This window comes from Coturnix japonica, chromosome 24, assembly GCF_001577835.2.
Source record: "Coturnix japonica isolate 7356 chromosome 24, Coturnix japonica 2.1, whole genome shotgun sequence".
NCBI lineage: Eukaryota > Metazoa > Chordata > Aves > Galliformes > Phasianidae > Coturnix > Coturnix japonica.
In genome coordinates this window covers 4,534,328-4,559,132 of record NC_029539.1, presented here as the reverse complement: position 1 = coordinate 4,559,132, position 24,805 = coordinate 4,534,328, and the positions used below count along the sequence as shown (strand labels likewise).

The following is a 24,805-nucleotide window of genomic DNA, read 5'->3' as shown; positions in this document are numbered from 1 at the left end:
GATACACGATATGGTGCATCTATAGCCCCCAACCCTCTACTGCTCTATTCCCAGTATTGTTGCAGATCTTCTGAGATATTTTTTTTCCTAGAAGTCAGATCCTGCAAGTTGCCCACAGGCTACTCACTCTGAATTCTCCCTATTGGCAGAGGCTGTGGGTTCACACACTTGGCTGCACACACAGCATGCAAGAGAGCATACACGCATGCCCACAAGCAAGCTCTAGAAAAGGTATTGTTTGATGCAGCAGCCACTTGCCAACACAGACTCGGACTAACACTGATAGATAATGATATTCGCAGCCATTTTCTGGCCATGCTGCCTCTGCTCCCACTGGCAGATGGAAGCAGCAGTTTCCTGCAGAGATGAAGAGATGCTGATGGGCATTTCACCCCTCACCTCAGGGCTACCCTCCTGAATGTTCTCCCCTTGGAACTTTTGGGAGCCAGGACTCTCAGCCATGCACGTTTCCCTTAGAAAAAGCTGTTTCATCCCTTAAAGCATGATTTTATATCGCTTATTATTTTCCACTTTGCAATTATCTGAATGGTATCCCAGCTATGAGTGACCTACTTTGCCAAGGCTATTACCTCACCCACAGAATGAACCTGCGCTCTTTTGCAATTCCTGCTCAGTACAAGTCTCTCACCACATCTGACTGCAGAAGTACCACAAGCCTCCTACCATGGGCAATATACATGACCGGCAGACCTGGAAATCCTACTGAGTGCCTGACTTGGGTCTAGCTTCAGTCTGGAAAGCACATCCCTAGAGCTAGAGGGCTTCAGAGCGAGAGCTGGCTCTTGAAGCACTGCTCTCCAAACACAGTCTTCAGTCAAGCCACTTCATCTTACACAGAATTCATTGTGCTGGCTCAGGAATTTGCTAAGCACAAGCATGCTTCAGTATTCCAAGAGTCTTTCTGAATACCAAAGGGAGCTAAGCAGAAGGAGACACCGGTGACCTGTGCCATAGCAATAACGTCACTGCATAAGTTAGGGATATAAGAAATGGCTATAACTTTACACTGGCTGTGTGTTCCCAGAGGGATGCAAAGCCCATACCCAAGGGATAAGGTGCTCCTGGCAACTCACCACATGCTGGATCAGCTCCTGGTCTAGGCGGTCAGAAGCCTGCAAGTCCTCCATGCATTCACTGCTCTCAGATACTTTGGAAAGCTGAAAGGAGATATGTACATGTGTTAGCCCTGCAGCTTCGTTTAGGCATTTCCAACTAAAAAGACAACAAATGATACCTGGAAGACAGATCTGGTCTCTGTATACCATAAGGAAGAAAAACAGCAAGCATCTGAGGTGAATGAACATACTAGGAGATACTAAGGGTGTAATTCACAAGGCAATCACAGAACGCCACAGAGCAAGGGCTGGGAAAGGAGGACGCATGTAGGAGATGGGATTGGGGAAGGCAAAGAAGTGCTCTTTAAATATCCCTGATTAAAGCACTTGCTTACTGCTTCATTCCTTCTTCAAGGATCTCCACAGCTCTAAGAACCCATCGAGTAAATCATGAAGCCACACAGAACAGAGCTTCAAAAAATACAGCACCTTGCTCTCCCTACTTGCAGTGCAGATTCCTATGTTCCCAGTCACAATGAAATGATAATTAATTAACACCCATGCAGTCCCGCTGACTTCAGCAGACCTAACCAAACATGTAAAGAGAGCATTTATAAAAGCAAAGATTTCAGTTTTAAGCCCATGCTTTCCAGAATCAGTCATAAGGTTTATCATTTCTTAGACATTACATACCAACAGAACTAGAGAAACGACCAAAATGATCAGGAAGAAAATAGATCAGAGAGGCATCATTTTTTCAGGTCTCACTTTAACACTTGTGGAAGGACAGGTAACAGAACTGGAAGGTGTGCATCTGACACCGTGGCTGCAGGGTCCAGGCTGTTAACCCACCTGCACCTCATGATGCAGCACAGTTCACCTCCTACCAGAGCCTGCACAATCAGTGCAGCTCAGTGCTGACTGCCAGTTCTCCTCTCAGGCAGCACTACAAAGGTACCGGGCATGAGCTGCAGCACAGGAGCCAGCCCCTAGGTATGGCCCTTCCCCACCCTGACCTCACACTTCCCTCTCAGCATCCTCCTGCAGAGCTGTAAACATCACAGCTGGCAGCTCACTTTACACTTTAGCCCCATCTCTACATAAGCTGAGAGAAACAACAGAAGGAGAGAAACAAAGCAGTACAGACAGCTGATCGTGGTGTGAACTTCATTATAAAACCTGCTTGCTTAGTACAGATGGCAGCACTGAAAGCTGAGACTTATTTCTCCTCTAAGACTTGAAACATGCGTCACAGTCCAGGGTTTTTGCCTGTCAGTTGCTTTGGACAGCACTTTGTGTATGCGTAGAAGAATATTTCCTAGCTCAGTACTGAAGAAACCAATTTGGGAATTCAGAGCACTTATTGCCACTCCCACCCCCCCGCAGGAACACACTGCTGATTAGGAAAGCACTTATGCTGACTAAACAGAAAATGAGTAAAAGCTCCAAATGCTTTCCTGAATCAGGGCCTCACAAAGCAATGGGAACAGCCACAGCAGATTCCACACCAAACCAAACCCAAGCAGGCAGGTCTCTTACTTTGCCAGCATCCAGCCTGCTGTCTGCTTTCACATCAGCTGCTTCCTCCCTCATTTCATTTACTATATTTTCATCAACAGACACGGTGTCAATGGTGACAGCCAGGCTTGCCAACTGATCTGCTTCAGCAGCTTCAGCATCTGGAGATGCAGCTCGAGGTTGCCCAGGACTGCTGGGCACGTCTGTCCCTGCTGCTCTCCCTTCCTCCACAGACTGTGGCAGCTCGTCAGCTGCAGAGACGTCACCTTGCACCCCAGCAGCCTTCTCACCCAGTCCTTCATTCCCAGCAAGTTTCTCATCAGATTCCTCTTTGTTCTGGTCAGACAGGCTACCGTGAGCATCTCCAGAAAGGGCTTTAACTGGAGTTGGAGGACATGCGTCGCCAGAATCCAAGGAAGACTCTCCTTCAGCACGTCTTGACTTTAAAGACTCCTTCTAGGCAGCAAGTCAAACACAATTATAGCTATAACATTCTTTACTCTCTCTCCGGAAGGATGCTGGGTGAAAATTACATGGGTTCTTCTACAGCAAATACAAACACAAAGCTTTGGGTGACTTCAGCAAGACCAGCTTGGTTTTATTTTCATACAGGCTCTTTCAAATGAAAGGAACATTAAGATAAACTCATACATTTCCTGGGGCTGAGATTACTCCACTGCTTTTGTAATCACGAGTAGCTAAGTGTGAGCAGTGGCTGCTGTAGGGACCATCAGACCCTGGAAGCTCTGCAGGAGGCTTTTATATACTGAGTCTCCGTGGTGAGAAGTGGATGTTTGCAAGAATCTTAGCACAAAATAACTAGAGAAGGGCAGGCAGGATGCAAACTCCCTGCTTCCCAGTGGGACAAGTTGAGTGCAGGCACCGATTTAAACAGCCACTCTAGTCCCAATTTGGTTCAGAACTCAACTAAGACATTAGACTAAGAAATGTCTTTTTCCCACTGGCCTTGGGAAAAACAATCCTAAGCAACAATTCAGTCACCCAAAGGTTCATCTCCCAGCAGTGGGGAGGCCCACAAAACTCACAACAAATAGCGTTGATAGCCAGGAGGAAGCAGGAAAAGGTTCCCTCATCGGTATGCAAACAAAACTCCTTGCACTTCCTACTTTCTCGCTGTTTTATTAATGCTGTGGTATCTTGTCAAACATTAGCTGCATCCTGCGTACAGCGTGTACCCTACACAGACTGCATATTTTAACGATGTATTTTTATCAAAGTGCAACTGGAACGCTGTCAGTTTTGAATGCGGAGCTGCGGCAAACTGAAAAGGCTGTCTTGGGCACATCATTTGTCTGAGAGACCTTCTCAGGGCTGAGAGAGTCATCAATCAGACCAGAGGGGAGGACAAAGAAATCAAATCACTGGGTACTTTCCAAAAAAACTACAGTTCAGAGCCTCACCTGCAATCTGCCAAGTAATAAATGAAAGCTTATGGCCTGTTTCCAGTTCAGTGCCTGGTTAGCAGAGGTTCACAAACACCACTGAATCACTAGCCAGCCACAGGAGGCTCTTCAAAGGCCTGGCTAAAATCTCTGTTCCAGACCCCAGAAAAATGTACGTGGTGGTGCCATTCCTTTAGTGACAGTCCAGTGGGCCCATCTTCGTGATGCTTCCTTTTATCTGGGGATAAGAGCATCTGGAACAACAAGTCACTAGATCTGCTTCTCTTTGGACAGATTTGGTTTGGAGTTCTCATGAGGGCCCTTCCCCAGGACATCTGATAGTGTCCAAGAAAAGATGTGCCAGATGAGACCAACCTGGATTCTTAGGTTTAAAAACCGTAAACAGATCTTTCCCTTTGGGGAACACATACAACATACAGATGTATCCACTGATATTCTGCACACATGAAGACCTCTCTCCAATAAAATTTACCTGTTACTAGAACATCCCAGAATCATTTCTCTACCTGGTAGAATCCTATTTTAAGGACAGATACAGAAGATGTTTGTTTATGTTACATCTTAATGATAACAAGCGTAGCTCTCCAAAATAGGGAACTATGACAGTCAGACACACAGGTGGAAGAGAAGGGAGGTTTTCCTTGTGTAAAGAAAGAGACCACAGATTTGCTACAGATTTTGGGGTGAGGAAGGGCCATCCAGATTACAATTGGCTTTAACTGATCTTCTCACAAACTGTAATACATTTCACCTGCAGCTGAGTGAATATGGAATTTCTGCCTTTCAAACACATTATTTCCAGACTTCCCAGTGATCAGTATAACAGAAGGAAAACAAATAGAAAAAAAAAAAACTCCAGCAACCCACAGTGATCCCAGTGGGATCAGGTTTTTGGAAAAGCATCCAACCCAGGGATGAAAAATCAGTGCAGACAGCAGCCAACAAAACTGCATCTTATTCATCTCCCAAAGCAGGATGACTATGCCACTTTGGATTTTAACAGCTTGAACATGAGAGATTACAACAAAAACCTTCACAATCCTTCTATCTTTAAAAGAGAGGGAAGAAAACAAACCACCTCATACTGCATACAGAATTCCTCTGCAGGCTGAACATGCTCCCCTTTTGCTTCCCGATTTCAGGCTGTTCTAAGGCAGAGAAGAGCAGAGTGGGGCAGGTCTGGCAGCATCTGAGAAGCATTTGCTCTTAAGTTTACACCTCTTTCCATACACATAATACTTTAAGCAGCAAAAGAAACAAGCCAAGCAACAATCAGATTCACACAACACTGGAAGCAGCAAGCAAAGTTCTGTGACATCATGCAAGCAGGGCTGCAATGTCAGAGCCACTCATCACCTCTCTCAGACTGCCAGCTTCCTCCATGGGACTCCTCTGGTCCTGGAGATGAGCTTCAGTGACATCAGCCAGGCATCCACCAAAGTTCTCCTCCTCTGCTTTGCTGTTATCCTAGTGAATGGGGTAATAGCTGCTAGCCAATACTCACACAGCACCCTTCTGAGCTGTTGGAGTCCTCTGCCTGTGACAGCCTGAGTAAGAACTTAGAACAGCAGCTCATCACCATGCTTCCCCAGGACAAGAAGGAGCACACAGGACAAGAAGGATGACACATCAGTCATCCATCCCCTTTAACCAGACATTGGGACACTGATATTTTATGGATGTCTTAATATCCTTGGAACTAGCAACACTGCTGCCTGTGTATACATCTTTGCAATAACATGTACACTGTATTGCATAATGTTTATTTACAGAGAGAGCTCCCTTTCACACATCTCCATCTGCTAAGAGAGCTTTGCATGTTAATCCCCCATCACATAAAGGTCCCCCTTGACTCCAATTGTTTACCCAGAGATTGACCTGTACAGAAGGCAAAGCAATAAGGCTTCCCAAGCTGCAAGCACTGCAGTCTGCGGATTACTCCTGCTGCCATGGGACCCTCAATCCAGGCATCCAGAGGTGCTTCCAGATCTTTTCCTTCCCTTGTCCCTTTCAGGAGCATCCCTGCACCTCAGCACATCACTACACTCTCACACTTCTTTTCTTTGAATATGGATATTTAGCCCTGGCCCACAGAATCCATGAAAACAGCTTTTTTCACCCCATTACTTTCTAGGTTCACCTTCCACAGACCTTGTTTTACAAATTCTTTCCTTCTCTCCATTTTGGAACAAAGATGGAAAGATGGGATACAGGATGAGAGCTCACTCATAGGAACGTTTTTCTACTGCCCTCTCATGGAGTTACAAGTGAATTATATTTTCCATCAGGGCACTAATATTTTATCAGGGTGAAGATATCACCAACCTGAGTTACTAGATTTTGAGACACAGCCTGGCTGTTGGGCAGCAATTGCCATTTTATAATAGAGTCCTGAAGCTTTGCCACGTCACTGAAATGCCAAGACAACTCTTTGCTCCTGGACACATTAACATTTCAGTGACGAATTGGGCTCTGACAGGCTTCTTGTTTGGAAATGAGAGTCAAAGCCTTTTTGTTCTGCTTTTCGGTGGGCTTTTTTGCATCCACATTATTACAAACATTCGCAGTTCCTGTCCAGCTCTATGAATGAGTCCTCCAAAGTAGTTTACAGCTTAATTTTCTGTACACTGTGAAAAAGGATGAGGGAAATAGCAAAAACGTTTTAAGAGAAATTAATTTGCCTTTCAATTGCTGGAACTGAATTTTCAAAGTGCTAAGAAAGGATTAACGTCAGCATAGACAGACTGAATCACTAGAGCTGCTTGCAACGCACTTCACATTGTCCCTTTGTCATCTTAAGCCTGATCACTGCTAAGAAAGTGCTGGCAAAGAATGCACACCCGCAGGGAAAGCAAAATGTCTGCACAAGGCAGTGCATGTACTGAACTCATTGCTTATGCTGAGAGTCTGAGAAATGTAATTTATCAGCAGCGCAAGATACAAAATGAGTTTTATGTTGCCACACACGGAAAAAGCTGCTGTATCCAGTCCACAATGAAGCTCCTAAGAGATTCTCACGGAAATGAATGACAATGTGAGGATCATGTCTCCAGACTGAATTCCCTCTCCACTTCCCAAATGACAACGCTGCAATTTCTGCTGAAAATAAGCCTTCCTTCTGCACTGACTGAAAAAAAGCAACAAGGAAACAAACTGTGCCTCTTCCTCATCAATCCTTCCTCCCACAGCATCAGCAGTGGCACCACTCAGATCTGAGATCCTCTTCTTTCTGTCATTCCTTGGATGAAATGACTTCTGCCTTGCCTGTCACACCTATGTCGCTTTGAGTTCTTCTCTTTCTTCACTCATCAGGAATTAAAGCTCCACCTTGCGCAAAGGTGCTGTCAACTCAAATGCTATCTATCCGACTAGAAGCACTCTCCTTCAAGGGCAAATCTACCTTCTCATACTCTCTGTAGAGGGGCAGCGATGTGGGTATCTGGCTTATCGTATGTGCTGCCTTCCCAGCCCTGCTGTTGTGCATTCCTCTCCATCAGCCCCAGTGCAGGTTGATATGTCTCATGAATTACAAACAGCTCCTCAGGTACCACTCCTGGGCTCCCACTCCTGCAGCCCACACATGGGCATTGCAATGCCATAGCTCCTATTCTATTTAGGCAGTTTTACATACCTGTTTCATTGTGTCTTTCTTACCTCAGATTCAAAGCTGCATCCCAGGGCGCTGACATCCATATGCAGGTTTTTGAAGAGTTCTGTTGTCCTGTGGAGACTCTAAATGTATTCAAAAAAGGAAATGGCCAAAATTGAGTTCTGATCTCTGCAATGCCATAGGCTGTGCAGAAGGAACTTGAGGGTCCTTAATTTGTGGAAATAAGGGAGCAGAGCCAGAGAAACACACCACAGCAATAAGCCTACAGTCAATTCATTCTGGAATTGCATGGGGGTAGATGTGGATTTACAGAGAGTACAAAACAGGATTAGATGCTTTTTGGCACCCAAAAGATACACACAGGAAGCACAGGGCAAATTGAAGCCTGAAGTCAAACTGAATCACCACAGTCAATCAGCCATTACTGGAGTAGTATCACAGCTTTCCACTCCTTGAGCCTTCAAGCACCGTGGTTACTGACATATATGAGGATCCAATACACACCAACTACCTCATTCTCACTTCCTCTTCACTTCTCCCTTTATCTACAGCCACTGTGTTTAGAGAACTCTTCACAGATCAATCCCAGCAACTTCTTGGTTCCACTAGTGAGCTTACAGGTCTCTCCAGGTTATGAAGTCAAAAAGAAAGGGAAATCAGAGGACAGGCAAAGTAACAGGGGAGATACAAACCCACTGAAGCAGGCAACAGAAAGGAAGTTTTTGAATTCTGAAAACTCAGGATGATGCTGCTACCCTTTATTTTGCAGAGCCACATCCAGCAAGGAGATGACATTTCTTATGAGGTTTCACTTCTCTTTACAAAAAGTGACAAATGAGAGGCTCCTATCCAAAAGCACACCTGCAAAACCTGCCTGTGCCTCAGAACACAGACTCAGTCAAGACTGTGGCAGATGTTTTGTTCGTATCAATTTTATTAAAGAAATACTATTTATCATGCTTCATTTGGGTAGAAATCAAAGCTCACGTCAAATCAATTTAACTGTTTTTCAACTATTGAAACGACTCTGTCTTTCAAGCTGCTAAATGAGCAGAATTTATCACTGAACCCCTTAGAAACAGCAAAAGATGAGAAACATAGTGGAACAATAGAAGTATTTCAGTCCAAAGCATTTCAAAACAGGAGAGGTCACAAACACCATCTTTGAAACTCCTAAGTAACACCAAACCCGTGAGCTCTTGCAGGGTCTGCTTTTCCAGGTGAGCTCCCAGAGAAGACAATCTTACCTGAGCTTCTCCTTTGTCTACAAGACCGGAGTCCACAGAGCTCCCCATATCTGAGTGCAGTGAGCCACGCGGGATGCCAGCTGGAGAAGCCATGGGGCCACGCAGAGGAGCAAGGTTCCCCAAGGGCACCTGCATAGGTGCTAGCAGAGCATCTGAAGGCTGGAGGATGTGAGAGAAGAGCACGGGTTCACTGTTTACACTTGTTTCAGAAGGTATTCCCCAGTGCAAACACTGTCTGCTAGCACAGAACCTACCAACAAGAAACTGTTCTTAAGAGCTAACGCCAAACAATTACCAGCAAATGACGTGTAAGGAAGACCAGATTGATTTACTCATATATTTCAACTTCTGAAGATCCATCTGAATGCAGCAATTTGGTTTACAGCAGCAAGGTGATCCAGAAAATAAATGGGCATCACTTCAAAATGGAAGCAAGAGCATAACAACAGTCACTCTAACTCACACACCTACATGCACTCAAGCACAGTACCCTCTAAGGGAGGCTCTTACAAGCACATCGCCCTATGAAAATTGGGTATCTTCCCTCCTTGCTTTGCCCTGCTACTCAGCACAGCGTGAAACAAGTAAGGGAGAAACCAGCAACGTCTCTTGAGCTGCAATTAACATCTCTAGACAGAGATCCAGCCTGCTTCCTTACCTTACACCAGTGTACTTTTTCAGCAGTACTGAAAGTGGAAAGTAGCTCTGCTGCAGCACATCAGTAAGAAGCTCCTGAATACATCTTTAACTTTCAAAGCACAGCAAGAGCCCTGGGATCCACCCAAAATCCTCACCTCCGAACAATGCAAGCTTGATATCTCAAGTTATCCTCCACCACGAAACCTGACTGTTCTGTTTTACTTTGTGGAATTCACCGCCCAAGAAGTCTCACCTTTGATACACTGCACCAGTTAAATCAGAAGCAAGTGTACTCTAGGGTTTTCTCTACATCATGCCAGTATGGCCACGTGCTGTTGCTTCAGCAGAGCACATGCTTATTCATAAATCACAGTCCTGGTACTCGGTGTTTATACTAAATTACAGACTGAAAACAGAGTTAATTCACTTGCACACTGAGGGATAGGGAGAAGGAGATGAATGCACACTGATCCTCCTTCCACCAACTCAGTGCCACATCAATGGTAACAGTACAAATAATGTATTCTGTGCTTACCTAACTATTTTCTACAGATGGCCATTAACTATGCATGTGGAGCAGTAGACACTCGTTGTCCTTCAGCAAAGATAAACTCACTTCCAGTGGGCTAATTAAAACTTTTAGGATAATCTGCAGTTTATCTGATATTTATAGGTATAGTTATTATCAGCTGAGCACTGCCACATGCTGTTAATTAGAAATCTGAGCTAGCAATTTGGTGGAGGCACAGCTGGGTACCTGCAGTAGTACAGCAAAGCAATTCATTACCACTACACAATGTGACTTTTTTGTTCCGGGGCAAGTTTTACTTTGTTTTCAGAACAAGAGACTTGCTAATTTCTTATTAAACTGAAGCAATTACTTAAGACAAAGGCAAAACAACCTGAAATGCTCTTCCTAGGAAAGGGGGGGGCGCTCTGTGAGTTGAAGGCTGCAAGGCATATTCCATAGCACTGATGTACAGTGACAGACACCTACCTTTTCCACTCCCTACTCTTCCACTTTCTACTACTTTCTTCCACTGCTGCAAGCTGAATGCCAGGTTTACAGAGCTATGCCTTTTCTAGAAGCTTTTTTGGGGTGTCTGGTATTCAAAGAGGAAGAAGAAGGCTACATTTACAGAGGGCCACATCATACCTGTAAACCTTTTCGGTGTCCTAAGACCACTGCAACACTGATCCAAGGACCACAGTGTACTAAGTCATACTGCCCACAAAACAATGATCTGGAACCAATGGGGATAATATTTCTCTTTAAAGAAAGAGAATTAATTCAAATGTTTTTCTGTTTTTCTTCTTTAAGAAGGAAGAGAGTCCATTTGTCTAAATACCAGACATCTACATGGCTTTGCCTTACAGCTTCTATAATGTCTTAACCAATGCATTCACACTGGGCCTTATTAGGCTTGAAAAAGCTTATTTCACCCTCAGTTTAGACTGTGGGTTTTAGAGGGAAAAGACTGACTTCTCCTATTCTTACTACAAAGGGTCTTGAAGCCAAAATTAAAACCTATTTTGTATGGAATGCTACAATCCTTTTGCATTCCCTGCCAATCACCTCTTTATTTCTTTTAGAAGATACCTCCCCTAGCATAAAACTGACTTGCGAGTAAATTTTGCAGCTTGTCACACTTCCTTATATAACTCCTAACAGGATGCCTTCCCCCTTTGCTCCTGTAAGTTAGCTACAAGGCGTGGTTTCAATCTCTAATCTCCACAAAGATACATGACAGAAATGCCATCACAAAGGACTAAGTCCTACCTCATTTTCACCTGTTCCTTCACCAACCTCTACTTTGCTGTAATTCTCAGCAGTTTTTCTGGTCTGGGTCACCCTCACTTCCATGTGCTGACAGTGACTGTTGCTTCCTTGGCAGTCAGCCATCTGACAGAGATGCTCAGGAGGAGCACATGAGTGTTTTGTGCCTGCATCCTCCCACACTCTGGGATCCTCATCTGTCCTTCTATTTCCTTCTTTCATTTCTTTCTGTCCTTCAGCAGCACCATCTGACTCCTGAGCAGTGAGTTTATCACAGGAATCCACCACAAACCTAACACATCCATATTCCTGCAGCATGTGGAACAATTTCATATCCCTGGAGCTATGTTCCCCCTCAGATTTTTGGACAGTACTGAGTGTCTGAGAGGCAGGTGATTTCAGGAAGGCATATGGCAGCATAGGCTCTTCTGTGAAAGAGTACAGGTCCTTTGGTCTTCCAGACTCATGGTGTGGAGAGAATTGCTGGCTCACTCCCATTTTCTGGGGTGTATCAACACCATGAGAACTGTCCCAATCACTGCTGTCACATTCTGATATCGAATCACCTCTTTCTGCATCTTCTCCACAGCCATCTTTGAAAGGTGGAGAAACATGTTCTGATGTAGAATGGTACGTATCAATTCCCCTCTTTGCATCTATTCCTTGCAAACAGGGTTGCACACCCATGATCTCTTGAGGAACTCTGGATGGATTCTCTGGTATACCACTGATATCATCTGCTTTTATATCTGCTCCTAGTTCCATTAGCTCCATTTGCTTTGAATCCTGTCTCTCAGGTCTGCTGATGCTCTCATTATTCTTCCCAGGAATGACAGCTTGACCCAAAGCCTCATCCTGAACTTCTCTATTACTTCTACTCTCAGATACTCTGCTGTGACACCTTAGCTGCTCTTGAGCATACGAAGCATCAACCATGCCCTGCAAATCCCAGTCATCTGTGGAACTGGAATCAATGAGAGTCATGTCATAGTTCCTTCTTCCTTCTCTGGCTTGCAATAAACTTGGGCTTCCTTTCATATCCCCAGCAGAGCTGAAACAAACATTTCTTTGTATTTCCAAAGGTATATCTTGATCTTGGTGAATGTATACATCAAAGCTGCTGAATGGTGGGCCACCTTCTACAGTTTTCACATCATTTAAGGTTTGGCATGGCCTGTTGAATGCTGATACAAGCGTGGGATGCAGTTTGTTTGGCCCCATGCCTGCAAACTGTCTCCATGAATCATTTATGTGTGACAGATTCCCACCGCCTTCATTTCTAATCTGGCTATCTGGTTCTGGCTCAGGATTCTCCTGCCCAGGGGATAGAATGGCACAGGGCATATGACAAAAGGATGTTGAAAGAAGAGTCCCTCACTCCAATTCCTAACTAGATAAATATAAGCAAATAACTGAAACATTTCACATAACTATATATATACGAACCCTTATTTAAACTACAGACTTATATGTAATAAACATGTCACGTATATAAACTGGTGTGCAAATTTTGGAGCACTTGAATTGAGCTGCATGTGTATAGAAGAAAAATATTCATATTTAGCCTGAGGCTAAAGATGCGTATATTGTTAGTGGCAACACAAAACTCTCTTTCCCCACTGATATTTACCTCATTACAGGTTAATGAAAGGCAAGAATGAAAGAATTCCATCACATCTAAAGGGCATTTGGCTATTCTTGCACCTACAAAAAGCATAGTGACTAGTCCTCACTTGTGTTCTGTGTGTGGATATTACAGCAACAAGCACAGAAACCCTCTGTTGTCTTCTCCAAAAGAAAATCCCCCCAGCACACCAAGTGTAGTCCAGTTACCCTCCATCTCTCCACTAAACTGCACAATAATAATTGCTCTCTGCCCTAAAGAAAGTACATCATAAACAAGCAACAAACTTGGGTTCAGACCTCAACATGGTGCTTTTCATCAGCAGCATCACAGGGCTGTGAAAGAGCCACTGAAGGCGTGCACCTCTAAACCAAAACTTCAAGATTTCTGGGTGAGTGACCCCATTTCCCTTGGATTTTCATCAGACTCATCATAGCTTGATAGGATTCCTAGTCAAGTGATTGCTTTTCCCATCCCAAAGCAGCAACAGTACAGCATTACCCCCTAATTCACAGCCACTCATCCTCAACCAGCCTTCTTGCTCCTCCACAGACTTAGTGCATGCAGCAGAGCCTACTTACAGCATGCTGCTTCAGCGACTGCTTATCCTTCTTGTCTTTCTTATCTTTCTTGTCTTTCTTCTTCTTTTCTTTCTTTTTCAAGGTGCCACGTGCCAACAGCTTCCTCCGTTCCTGAGCAACCAGTTCTCTGTAATAGTCATCACAGGGGTGGTCCCACACGGACTGGCCATTGTTAAAGTTGAAATAGTAGATTTCACCAGTGACATCCTGGCTGTGAGGCAAAAACAGTGTGAGAACACACAGCAACGTAAGCTCTGCACAGACATAGTCTCATTTGAGGGGTTTCAAAGGCTCTAAAAACATTCTTACTGCACCACAAGATCACTCCACATTCACTGAACAGGAGCACAAGGCCTCCAAGAACCCAGAAGTATCAGTGTGGTGAAAAAGCCCTCCTTGAGAATGCTCACATCCTTATTTAACTTGTTAAACGATCTTTCCTCTTCTTCCACCACCCCAAGAAGAACCTGTGCATATTTTTTCCCCTTGCCACTTGCTACCCTGCTCTGACAATCAGAAACACAGCAGAGAAGGCCAGCAGACACCAGCAATCTTATGAACCAGCTCCTGAGAGGGTTCTCTCACCAGGGCTTCCATTGGGGTGGTAAAGGGGCCACAATGCCTTCCCTGGCCAGCCACATCAGTTCAGGTTCCTTCTCCGGGTCAATGCCGATGTCCCTTGCAAAATCCTGAATTTCTAGGGAAAAAGAACAGGAATCAGTAAGATGGTCTGCACCAAACAGTACACAGAGCCAGCTTCCACAGCTAAACTAATGGACACAATGGGAAATCCCACTACTCAAAACTGTCCAGACAGGTCTGTGTGTCAGTGAACACATTTTCCCTGGTTGGTGACGCAAAGGAATAAGAGACTGCAAGGCAGCAAATACCCTTGCAATCAAAAAGCTAGTTTTTCAACCGTACACAACATTCCTTTTGTCTGCTCTCTTGAATCATGCTCCCCCCAGCTTCCATTTCCTTAGTACTCCTTGAAATAATATAGCAAGGAGGACAACATCTATTACCCTGCTCACTGGGAACATATGTCTCATCATAATCTTCTTCCAGTATGAGCTGGTCACCAATGCATACAGCACCTCCTTCCATGGCTCCCTGCACCTGGCATTGGGAAGGAAACAACACAAAAATCACAAGGAGCAACTGTAGCAAGACAGAAACAAAACTTCCCATCGTGCAGTACATAGCAGAGCCCCAATGGAAACTCAGCAATGGGGCAGCAGAAGACATAGGGGTGACCAAGCGTGGATGTGAGAACAAAGTGGTCCAGCATCCCACCGCAGCACTGAGCAAAGACCTGAGGCTGATGCTGACTGAGAAGTTTCAGTCCCCCAGGCTTTCCAGCACCTACAGAAGAAACAAGCCCTGACTTTGGGCACTTTTTAGATAGATAAAGGCGAGCTGAAAGAAGAAATGGTAAGAAGAAAGACAAAGAGTTTTCCCAGCCCACAGAACTGCTTCTTGAGAAATCCCTGGGCTGATTCTGCTCTGTCTAGGGACAAGCCAGCTCCTCCCAGCAACCCGCCTGGCCTCTCCCATGTTCCCAGGGGGCATTTTGGAAGCTAAAAGTAGATTTTAATTCACCGTGCTCCATCTCTAACCCCTGGAGGGTTGGGTCAGTGTTTAACTTCAGCTCTGCAGACAGAGGTTTAACCTGTGCTCCTTCAGAGCTCGTTACCACAAGCTCAGCAGACTGCAGCACTCACACGGGTACATCAACAGCACCCCAGGTACAGCCACCATAATTAACCGATAATTATAACCACCCCCATAATTAACGCGGATAATTAACGCGTTTATACAGCTGTAGCGGCCTAGAGCACATCAAGCTGGCGGTGAAGGAGCCTTTTATAAGCAGATAGAATAGTATTCGAGGTGTAGGTGCCCCCAAGGGCTCAGTAAGCCAAGGTACATGATACCGTGCTGTTATCCTCACCCTTCTCCCAGCCCCAAAGGACTCATCGGACCAGGCCCCTCCGCGCCGCCGCTTCCATGGACGCCCACAGGTTGCCCGGCTCCACACAACAACCGCATCCGGGTCGCATTCCCTCCCCGTCCCGCCCCCCGCCGAGCCCCATTGGGCAGCGCCGTCACCGCCCCGCGCTCAGGGTTCTGGAGCCGCCATGCCCGCCGCCCCGCTCGGCCCCGCGCCGCCTGCCCGCCCCGGCGCGGCCGCCCGGCCGAGGCGCGGGGCGCTGCGGGCCCGCTAGGGGCGATCCGGGCACGGGGCCGCGGCCATGGCTGCCTGCTGGCCCTGCCTGCTGCTGTGCCTCGGGGCCGCGGCCCTGAGCTCCGGCCCGGCCCCGCCGAGCATCCGTCTGCCGCTACGGGGAGGTGCGGCCCCGCCGCCGGGCCCCAGAGCGCGGAGGGGAACGGAGGAGATGGAGAGAAGGAGCGCGTTCGTGGAGATGATCGATAACCTGCGGGGCAAGTCCGGGCAGGGCTACTACGTGGAGATGACGGTGGGCAGCCCGCCGCAGAAGGTGAGGGGCTGGGATGCACCACCCTGGAGCCCTGGGGGTTCTATGGGGGGCTATGGGGGACGGGAGGAGGGTGGGATGGGGGTGCCCAGCCCAGCAGGGCTTTGAGGGCCTGCTGTAGTGCATGGAGGTCCGGATTTGTTCAAGCACAAGGCCAGGTTCTGTGCTGCTGCCACCCACGGTGTATGTTGGCTCTGCCAAAACTCTGTGTGCCCACGGAGGTTCTGAAATAGCAGCTGGCTTTGCTGTGTGCACCTACAGCAAGATCTGCCTCCTAACTCGTGTGCCTGGTGGGTATTGCATGGGGGAGCAACCAGAGGGGAGAAGTGAACCATAGCAAGGGGGGTTTGTACAGCCACCTCTGCTCACAATCAACAAAATGATGTAGTTCTTTCCCCATAGGGCGGTGAGGCGCTGGCACTGCTGCCCAGAGAGCTGTGGGTGCCCCATCCCTGCAGGCACTCAAGGCCAGGTGGGATGGGGCCCTGGGCAGCCTGAGCTGGTGGGGGCAGCCCTGCCCATGGCCGGGGGTGGCACTGGGTGGGCTTTGAGCTCCCCTCCAACCCGTGCCATTCTATGGCTCTAATCATGTGTCTTGAGGCAGCTTTGTGTTGTCCATGTGTGTTTAGGATGTATTTTTCTGCTCAGGCAGGGTATCTTTATGGAGAAAAAAAACCAACAAATCCAATGAGATTATTTCTAAAATCTAGCTCTAAATGTGATTTCATCATCCAGCCCTGCTGGAGCTTTTGCTTGGAACACGCCATGTGTCACAGCTGCCAAATAATTTCAGTGAGAACCACCTGTTTCCAGGCACTCGTGGATTTCTGAAGCTGTCACCCTTTTGGGAAGCATCTTCCAGCCTTGGAGTGCTTCCAAGCGTGGATGCAGCGTGTGTGTGCATGTGTGTGTGTGTGTGTGTGTGCATGTTTGTGTGCCAGAGCAAAATCCCTCCAGGCATTTTAATGGAATTAAAAGATTCACATGAAAGGCTGAGTTGATGCATACACAGGAAATTGGGGAGCGTGGCGAGTGTTTATCTGGGAGGATGCATGTGTCTGCTTCAGAGATACACATGCAGCCCAATGTGGTCTCGCTGCCAGCCCCTTGCTCTCCTTGGCTTTTACCTTCTTTGTTGTGCTGTGCTTGGATTTTGGCTGCACTGCGCAGTCACTACCAACAATTAATCGCGCTCGCACCCTCCGGGCTCTCAACGCGCCTGTGCCACCAGCACTGATTCACCCGGACAGCAGGAGGAGGTGGGAGCAGAGCAGCCCCAGCCAGCACTCCAGGACAGATGGCAGAGGCTTGGTGCCACCGCTGCGTGCTTGTCCCCCCACGACCCCACAATCACGCTGCCAGCCCTGCTCTCGTGTGCAGTGTGGAGGCAGCGCTTCTGCCAAGCACCCAGAGGGGCTGTCACATCCAGGGAGCTGCAGAGAGCATCCCTGCCACACATGTCCCAGCCTCATCGCTGCACGTGTCGTGTCCTGGTCTGAGACAAGGGCTGGGCTGTGCCTGGAGGAAGTGGGGCCAACGCACGTGGCAGCAAAGCCGAGGCAGCAGAGTCCTCGCCACTGCCTCCCATTGTCACTGGTGCAAATGCCATGCAAGGAAGAGTCCAGTGGGCAGTTCTGGGACTCTCTGAACATCCAAGGGCTTGGTGTGGGTCCTGGGCAGCTGCAGGTTTCTTCATCTTCCTAATGTGGTTGTTGTTGACAATGCAGCCTCCAGAGCGAACCTCCTCCCTGCTGTCTGTGTCTTCTCCCTGCAGTGTCAGCTCAGCAGGTATCTCTCCAGGGAAAGCCGTCCTCATCGGGCACCCTGGAGATCAAGGTGTTGTGCAGCAGATGGCTAATGAACGCTCCAGCAGCCACCCTGGGAATATCAGGGCTGTGGTTGCCTGGGGAAGGCTCTGAGCACTCCTTTGAGTGAGGTTTGCAGCCTGGTGCTCTAATTTCCTACCTTGGGCTGAAGGTGTTCTTGGCAAAGAGCTTGCCTGGGTCGCAGTGTGGAGGATACAGGACAGCCAGCAACATCAGTGCAGGAGAGCTGGGCACTGACATGGGCCAGGGCAGGGGTTGCTGAGTTTGTGCTGTGTGCAGGGATCCATTGCCCACAGTTCATTGAAGAAATTCTGCATGTGGTAGCCAAGCCCCAGTGTGATTAGCACAAGCGCATTAGCTTCCTTCCTTTCCGAATCCACAGCTTAAGGCCCACGGCCCTGGTGGATCACTTGTATGGGTGAGCAGCCCCATGGCTGCACAGCCCTCTGCAACCAGTGATGTTGTGCCAGGTCCAGCTCCAGCAGGGCAGAGGGGCCACAGGCAGGGCTTGGCTAATGGTGGGACAGGGCTGGCCCACTCCTAGCCCGGCTGGTGGGGTGCTTGCCAAGCTCTGCCTGCAAGCTGCTAATCCAGGGCAAGGCAGAAATGAATCGGGAGCAGAGCTCAGCATATGGATGGCTGATTAGTGGATGCAGCAATCCACAGCGGCTTGTGTACCATCAGTCCTTCCCACCAGTAAATTAGATTTCCTGGCAAGGGGAACCTGGAGACCTTGTCTTGCTGCTGCACTCTCCCACACCGGTTGCAGGGGGCCGAGGCCGTGCTGTGCTGAGCAGGGCAGGAGAGCTCATGCTGTGTTTGCACAGTGCCGGATGATGTTTGCTTGTTGTGCAACAGCGTGATGCTGCTGACTCCTGCTCCACCATCACGTCCTCTGTTTCAGAGCTGCCCTGAGCCATCCTTGTGCACAGTATCAGCAGGCCCCAGCAGCTCCCTGCCCTACCTCTGCCTGCCCTGGTGCTGCTCCTATGGTCCCATAAGCATGGCTGGCATGCAGCCCTGGCCAGCAGGGCAGAACTAGGCTTGCTGCTGAGATGAGGACCCAGAGCACAGCAGCCACCAAGCAGAAAACATGGGGAAGGAGAAAGCATCACTTGCCTGCAGTGCCACACAGACCTTGGTGCACAGTGCAGCCTGAGTTCTACTGCAGTCACAAACCTTCCTTGTCTCTTCCTTTTCCAGCTCAATATCCTGGTGGACACTGGGAGCAGTAATTTTGCTGTGGGAGCTGCACCTCACCCCTTTCTCCGGAGATACTACCAGCGGCAGCTGTGAGTATGCTGTGGGGACAGGCACTGGGGGAAAACAGCACAGCCACTGGTCCTTGTGCCTATGGCTCTCCAGTGGTGTCATGGTCTGTCTTGCTGTGGGTCAGGCCAGACATGCCTCTAAGTCCTGGGCTGGCACAGCCAGGTAATGCTGCTCAGCCTCAGGTAGGTCTAGACGGCCCCTTCTTGTGCCCAGAGAAGTGGGGGACCCCTTGGCTCCCAGTCCTTTCTCTCAAAACATTTAAGCAGCCCATATCTGTGCTGCTGGCTGATTGCATAGCGTACAACAGCTACACTTGTTTCCCATGTGCCCCATTACAGCCTCAACCCAGGCTGCAAGGCACTGTGCTTGTGCTTCAGTGACTCTCTGTGGGCTTTCCAGCAACCACACATACAGAGAAATGCAGTGTCCTCTGCATACACAGCCACGCTGACCCTCAGGCTAGGCAGGCCTGTGCACTTGCACTGTTTGGTTGTAATGCATATGCTCTGTCATTGTCTCCTCTGCAGTGGTTTTACTCTCTTTGACACCATTCCAGGTCCAGCACCTACCGTGATCTGCGGAAGGGTGTGTATGTGCCCTACACCCAGGGCAAGTGGGAAGGGGAACTGGGCACTGACCTTGTCACCATTCCCCATGGCCCCAACGTCACTGTCAGAGCCAACATCGCTGCCATCACGGAGTCGGATAAATTCTTCATCAATGGCTCCAACTGGGAAGGGATCCTGGGGCTGGCCTATGCTGAGATCGCACGGGTAAGTCCTGATCACAGCTGGGGGCCGACAGCTGCCTGTACTTGCAACCAGCTTCTCTCAGCAACCATAGGCATCCTGTCCCAGCACAGCACACCTTGCTCAAGGGGTTAAATTTCTTCTCTCCTTTGCTTCACACAGTCCCAATGGGCCAAATAGGGCATGTATTTACACTACTGACCTTGAGCCCTGCTCTAACAGCATACAGAGCCAGAATTCCTGGGACACAGAGCAATGGGACATCTGGGTGTCCTCCACTGACACATCCCTGTCTTGCTTCTGCTTTTCTCCAGCCTGACAACAGCCTGGAGCCCTTTTTTGATTCCCTGGTGAAGCAGACCCAGGTGCCCAACATCTTCTCCCTCCAGCTTTGTGGGGCAGGCTTCTCACCCAACGAGACTGAGACCTTGTCATCAGTGGGAGGCAGCATGGTGAGTGCTCTGGAGCATGGAACCCGCGTGGCAATAGGAGGCTGGGGTTTCTCCACGTGGTTTGGGTGTTCCCATGGGATGGCCACATAGAATGTGCCCTGATTGGAGATGGCAGCATGTGTTATCAGGCACCTTTCTGTCCCCATTGCAGATCATTGGTGGCATCGACCGCTCGCTGTATGTGGGTGACATCTGGTACACACCCATCCGGAAGGAGTGGTACTACGAGGTCATCATTGTCAAGCTGGAGGTCAATGGGCAGGACCTGAACATGGACTGCAAAGAGGTGACAGGGGGACCTGCCCTGCAAGGGTTTGCTTTGTTGTTGAAGGCATCTGTCCTTTGGTTACAGCTAAAATCATCAGGTGTAGTGAATGCTGCATGCCTTGGTGCCTGGGGATTCAGTGCCTGGTTGGTGATGGAGGCTGAGGGCATCAGGCAGCTTGGCCAGGGGTGGAGCTAAGACAAGCATGGGTTTTGAGTCTATCACAATAGAAGACAAGGGATGGGCTCAGTAGCTGTGCAGGGGGAGCCAGAGCAGTCAGGTGCTAGCATGGAGGGGAGCTGGGCTGGGATTCCACCTGGGTCATTCCTCTTCTTGTTGTCTGCAGTACAACTATGACAAGAGTATCGTGGACAGTGGCACCACCAACCTCAGGCTGCCAAAGAAGGTGTTTGAGGCTGCAGTGAAATCCATCAAAACAGCTTCTTCGGTCAGTGTGGCTCTTGAAACCCATCCATCCATCCTCCCCTTCTGTGGGCACATTCCCAGTGCCATTTAAGGGCTGTGGGCAGAGTGACTGCCTGTCACCAGCCTGAGCATCTCTGCTCCCTGCCCACACAGACCCCTCACCTCCCTTTTCCCTCTGGCAGACAGAAAAGTTCCCAGATGGCTTCTGGCTGGGGGAGCAGCTGGTTTGCTGGCAGGTCGGCACCACCCCCTGGCACATCTTCCCTGTTCTGTCCCTCTACCTGATGGGGGAGGCCACCAATCAGTCCTTCCGGATCACCATCCTTCCCCAGGTGAGTGTTGGCCATGCCAGACCCTGCCTGGCACTAAGCTAGAGGCAGTCTGGGGCAGAGCTGACAGCTCTTCTCTCCATGCAGCAATACCTGCGCCCAGTGGAGGACGTGGCCACCTCTCAGGATGACTGCTACAAGTTCGCCATCTCTCAGTCCTCCACAGGCACTGTCATGGGTGCTGTTATCATGGAAGGTTTCTACGTGGTCTTTGACCGTGCCCGCAAGCGCATTGGCTTTGCTGTCAGTGCCTGCCACGGTAAGGGAGAGAAGGAAGGCAAGAGGGAGAGGAGGCAGGGGGCTATGGGGAAGACATGTGGATGTGCAGTGGTATCTCAGTGACCAGCCGGTTGCCTTTAACCTGCCCACAGTGCACGATGAGTTTCGAACAGCCGCAGTGGAGGGGCCCTATCTGCACTCCAACATGGAGGACTGCGGCTACAACATCCCACAGACGGATGAGTCCACCTTGATGACCATTGCTTATGTCATGGCAGCCATCTGCGCCCTGTTCATGCTGCCTCTCTGCCTCATGGTGTTCCAGTGGCGCTGCTTCCGCTGCCTGCGACGGGACCACGATGACTTTGCTGATGACATATCTTTGCTGAAGTGACACCGGAGCGTGGGGGCAGCCCCGGGACCGCAGGTGAGGCAGCAGGGCAAGGAGAGGTAGGTCCTTTCTTTGGAGGTTAGAGCATGGAGATGGGACATCAGTGTAGGGTGCTCAGACAGTCAGCCCAGGCCCTCCTGGCCGAAGGGACCCTGTGCCCTTTGAATTAATGGACCAGGAGCAAGCCAGTACCGGGAGCAGAATGCTAGCACTGAGTCCCTGGGTCACCATCACCCAGGGCAGCATTTGCTTAGCAGGACAGGAGAGGCAACACCAGCATGGGGAGCAGGTGGAGATCCAGGTCCCAGCAGCAGGTTAGGATCCCCCTCTGTGCTCCAAAGACTTTGCCCTGGTTCTGACACCAGCTACCCCTTTGCTGACCCACAGCCAGATACAAGCAAACATTCAACATGTACTTGCAGCTTGTCAGGAAGCAGCGTGTGCAAGGGCAGCTTGGGGAGCCTCAGACCTCGGTTGCTTGTATCTAGGATCTACAGCTATAGCTTGGCTGCTATTGGGTGACAGCACAGCAACCCTGTCTCACCTGTAGCCTCTGGAAGGACTGAGTGCAAGTGTCTGCTCTGGCTGAGCTGAATTTTCCCTAGCTATCCTGCCGGGACTTTCCAAACTGATGAGCCATCACCCCATGTCTGTCCCCCTTCCTTCCCAGTGCGGTGTATCTGCCCTTCTCAGCCTGCGCTGTAGGGAAGCTGCTGGCCTAGGCTCTCTGTGTAGTGATCTGTGCGTGTGCATGTGTGCTGTGGCCGTGCCTTCCCCATGCAGCTCCCCTCCCCATAACACCTGTGAGCTGGACTCCAGAGAGTGCATCTCCAGAGCCACCACCCCCAGGCTTGTAGGAAACACACACAGTGCCAGCCCGTAGCTGCCCTGGGGTGAGAGAGGGCAGAAGCTGGGGGACAGCTGCTCCCCTCCTGCTCCCCTGTACAGTGCACACTAACATTAGCTGTGGCATTTCCCCTGCCCTTCCACTGCTGCCAGCCCCAGGCCTCTCTGCGCCCACCCTGCCCTGCTGCCTCCCAGGACAGGCAGCCATCCTCTCCTGACTCCATTTTTCATCACCACGTCCCCTTGTGGGACAGGGAACTGCCTCACCTGCGTTCCAGCATCCACAACATTCACTGCATAGAAGCTGCTGCCCTCCAGCCTTGGGGCCAACAGCCTCTGCTCCAGGACACAGGGTTCTCTTCCCTGCGCTTCACAGCCCCTTGGACTGAACGGGAACAAAGGAAGGAGCTTTCCCTACAGCCTGGAACAAGCAGAAACTCTGTGCTAGGAGAGAGCTTGCCCGTTCTTCAGCCCACTCGCCTGTTTGAAAGCCATAGGGGAGCCAGCACCGGCTCGGCGGCCCCCACTTGTAGCTGCTGCCTCCCCTCAGCAGCCAGCACACCCGGCTGCAGACACACTCAGACCTGGGCTCCTGCCCCCAAGGCAAGAGACAGCTGGGCAGCACGGGGGAAAGGAAAGGAGCTGTCTGTGGGGACTGCAGCATCTCTTGGGTTGTTTTTTTTTTAAACACACGGTTGTATTTATTGTTTTGTTGTTGGTTGTTGTTTTCCTTTTACAGTGCAACTCACTGGTAGTACAGCTGCGCAGAATCAGTGTGTATAGAGCAGCACTGCACACAGGTGTACAGATAACAGCCAGCTCCTCACCTGTACCATATAGACACATAGATATATTTTTAAGCCACTGTTCCAAATCCAACGTTTAGGGGCTTTTATCCTGTTTTGTTGTGTTGGTTTATAAAATATTTTTAGTCCTCGGCCATCACTTGAGCCCAGGGCTTTCCCAGCAGCGGCATGCTTGGATGGAAGCACCTTATGGATCATATAGAGTGATGGGGAGTTGGTGGTTATTGCGTGTCAGTGATCCACTGACAGTGATGGAGGTGGCAGAGGAGGTTTTGCCCTCGCTTTGTTCATACAGCAAAGGGTGTGTAAAGAACAACCTTTCCCTTTTGTACTCCCCCTGCATCGCAGCTCACCCTGCCACAGGAGGAGGGTGACACTGTGGTCACCTCCCATCCCCACAGGACGTGCTCTTGAGTTTACTGACAGTGAATGATGCTGTTCCCTTGATTCTCTGCCTCAGACTCGGATGTGAAAATGCTTTGTTCTGATCACTGAGCTTCACTAATGAATAAGGCAGCGTTCCTCCACAAGTGGAAATCAGAGCTACCTGCAGTGCTAGGGCCTGGGCAGAGCTAAGCACCAGTTCAGGTGGAGACTGGCTGGAGCATTACAAGCCTACAGTGACCGCTAACATAAAGCTCATTAACCAAACCCTGCTGGTAAAGAGTGCTTTGGAAAAGCTGCGAGGGAGCCAGAGAGGCAGGAGGAAACACAGGGTAGGAGAACAGAAGAGAAGGGAGCCAGTCACAGCCCCAGGCACTGCCCCAACAGCCCATCACATGCACCACTGCACCATCCCGCATAACTAAGCATCCAGTTCCCCCGCTGTGCTCCAAAACTCATCCAGCAATTCAATTCCAGTGCAAGAGGGCAAGGATATGCAATTGCAGTGTGCACGCAGACCTCCACACCCTCGTGCCTGCCCAGGACCCTCCCCAGGATCCCACAGAGACTCTGTTGTGGACCACTGCCTTAAAACATGCTGACAAGCGTGTTGTGTGCGTGTAGAAAGGTTCAGACTGTGGCCAAATTCAGGCACACTGTACACCCTGGTAGTACTTGCACTGACCAGCCCCAAAGCAAAAGGTGCTTCTATAGCCGTGCTGAATTTGTGCCACAGACTGCAAGAAAACTAAGAAAAAGGACAAAAAAAAAAAGACAAAAAAAAAAAGGACAAAACAACCTAAATAATAAGTACAAGATGTTAAGCGGTGCTGAGCACCTTGTAAT

At 49.3% G+C, this 24,805-nt stretch overlaps 2 protein-coding genes across 12 annotated transcripts in view; one reads left to right on the top strand and one right to left on the bottom strand.

The window, feature by feature from the left end:
* Positions 1-15,545, bottom strand: part of CEP164 (centrosomal protein 164) — a 42,945-nt gene extending 27,400 nt beyond the window's left edge. For 2 of the 10 annotated variants that reach the window (XM_015884083.1, XM_015884088.1), the window contains exons 1-10: positions 15,451-15,545; positions 14,522-14,615; positions 14,082-14,193; positions 13,497-13,707; positions 11,295-12,605; positions 8,876-9,034; positions 7,673-7,750; positions 5,375-5,485; positions 2,616-3,050; positions 1,095-1,178 (exon numbers count right to left, since the gene is read on the bottom strand). In XM_015884083.1, coding sequence (XP_015739569.1) covers positions 1,095-1,178; positions 2,616-3,050; positions 5,375-5,485; positions 7,673-7,750; positions 8,876-9,034; positions 11,295-12,605; positions 13,497-13,707; positions 14,082-14,193; positions 14,522-14,603 — 2,583 coding nt within the window. In that variant the 5' untranslated portion in view covers positions 14,604-14,615; positions 15,451-15,545. Of the gene's footprint in view, positions 1-1,094; positions 1,179-2,615; positions 3,051-5,374; positions 5,486-7,672; positions 7,751-8,139; positions 8,855-8,875; positions 9,035-11,294; positions 12,606-13,496; positions 13,708-14,081; positions 14,194-14,521; positions 14,616-15,450 lie in introns of those variants that run through there. The other 8 variants (XM_015884090.1, XM_015884091.1, XM_015884084.1 and 5 more) reach the window with 7 other exon arrangements.
* A 157-nt stretch (positions 15,546-15,702) lies between these two features.
* BACE1 (beta-secretase 1) lies at positions 15,703-24,746 on the top strand. Of its 2 annotated transcripts, XM_015884120.2 has the most exons (10): positions 15,703-15,997; positions 19,024-19,112; positions 19,649-19,865; positions 20,156-20,293; positions 20,445-20,579; positions 20,905-21,006; positions 21,167-21,316; positions 21,401-21,572; positions 21,685-21,959; positions 23,146-24,746. In XM_015884120.2, the coding sequence occupies exons 1-9, from the start codon at positions 15,752-15,754 to the stop codon at positions 21,924-21,926; spliced, it is 1,491 nt and encodes a 496-aa protein (XP_015739606.1). In that variant the 5' UTR covers positions 15,703-15,751; the 3' UTR covers positions 21,927-21,959; positions 23,146-24,746. The 2 variants fall into 2 exon arrangements, with proteins under 2 accessions (XP_015739606.1, XP_015739605.1); XM_015884119.2 differs by having other exon boundaries at positions 21,685-24,746.
* Positions 24,747-24,805: the final 59 nt, after the last annotated feature.

Bases quoted from the DNA above. Each gene is read 5' to 3' on its own strand.
- BACE1 (XM_015884120.2), top strand. From the start codon at position 15,752: ATGGCTGCCTGCTGGCCCTGCCTGCTGCTGTGCCTCGGGGCCGCGGCC. The intron at 20,294-20,444 runs GTGAGTGCTCTG...TCCCCATTGCAG, and splicing joins CATCAGTGGGAGGCAGCATG to ATCATTGGTGGCATCGACCG. The intron at 21,317-21,400 runs GTGAGTGTTGGC...CTCTCCATGCAG, and splicing joins GGATCACCATCCTTCCCCAG to CAATACCTGCGCCCAGTGGA.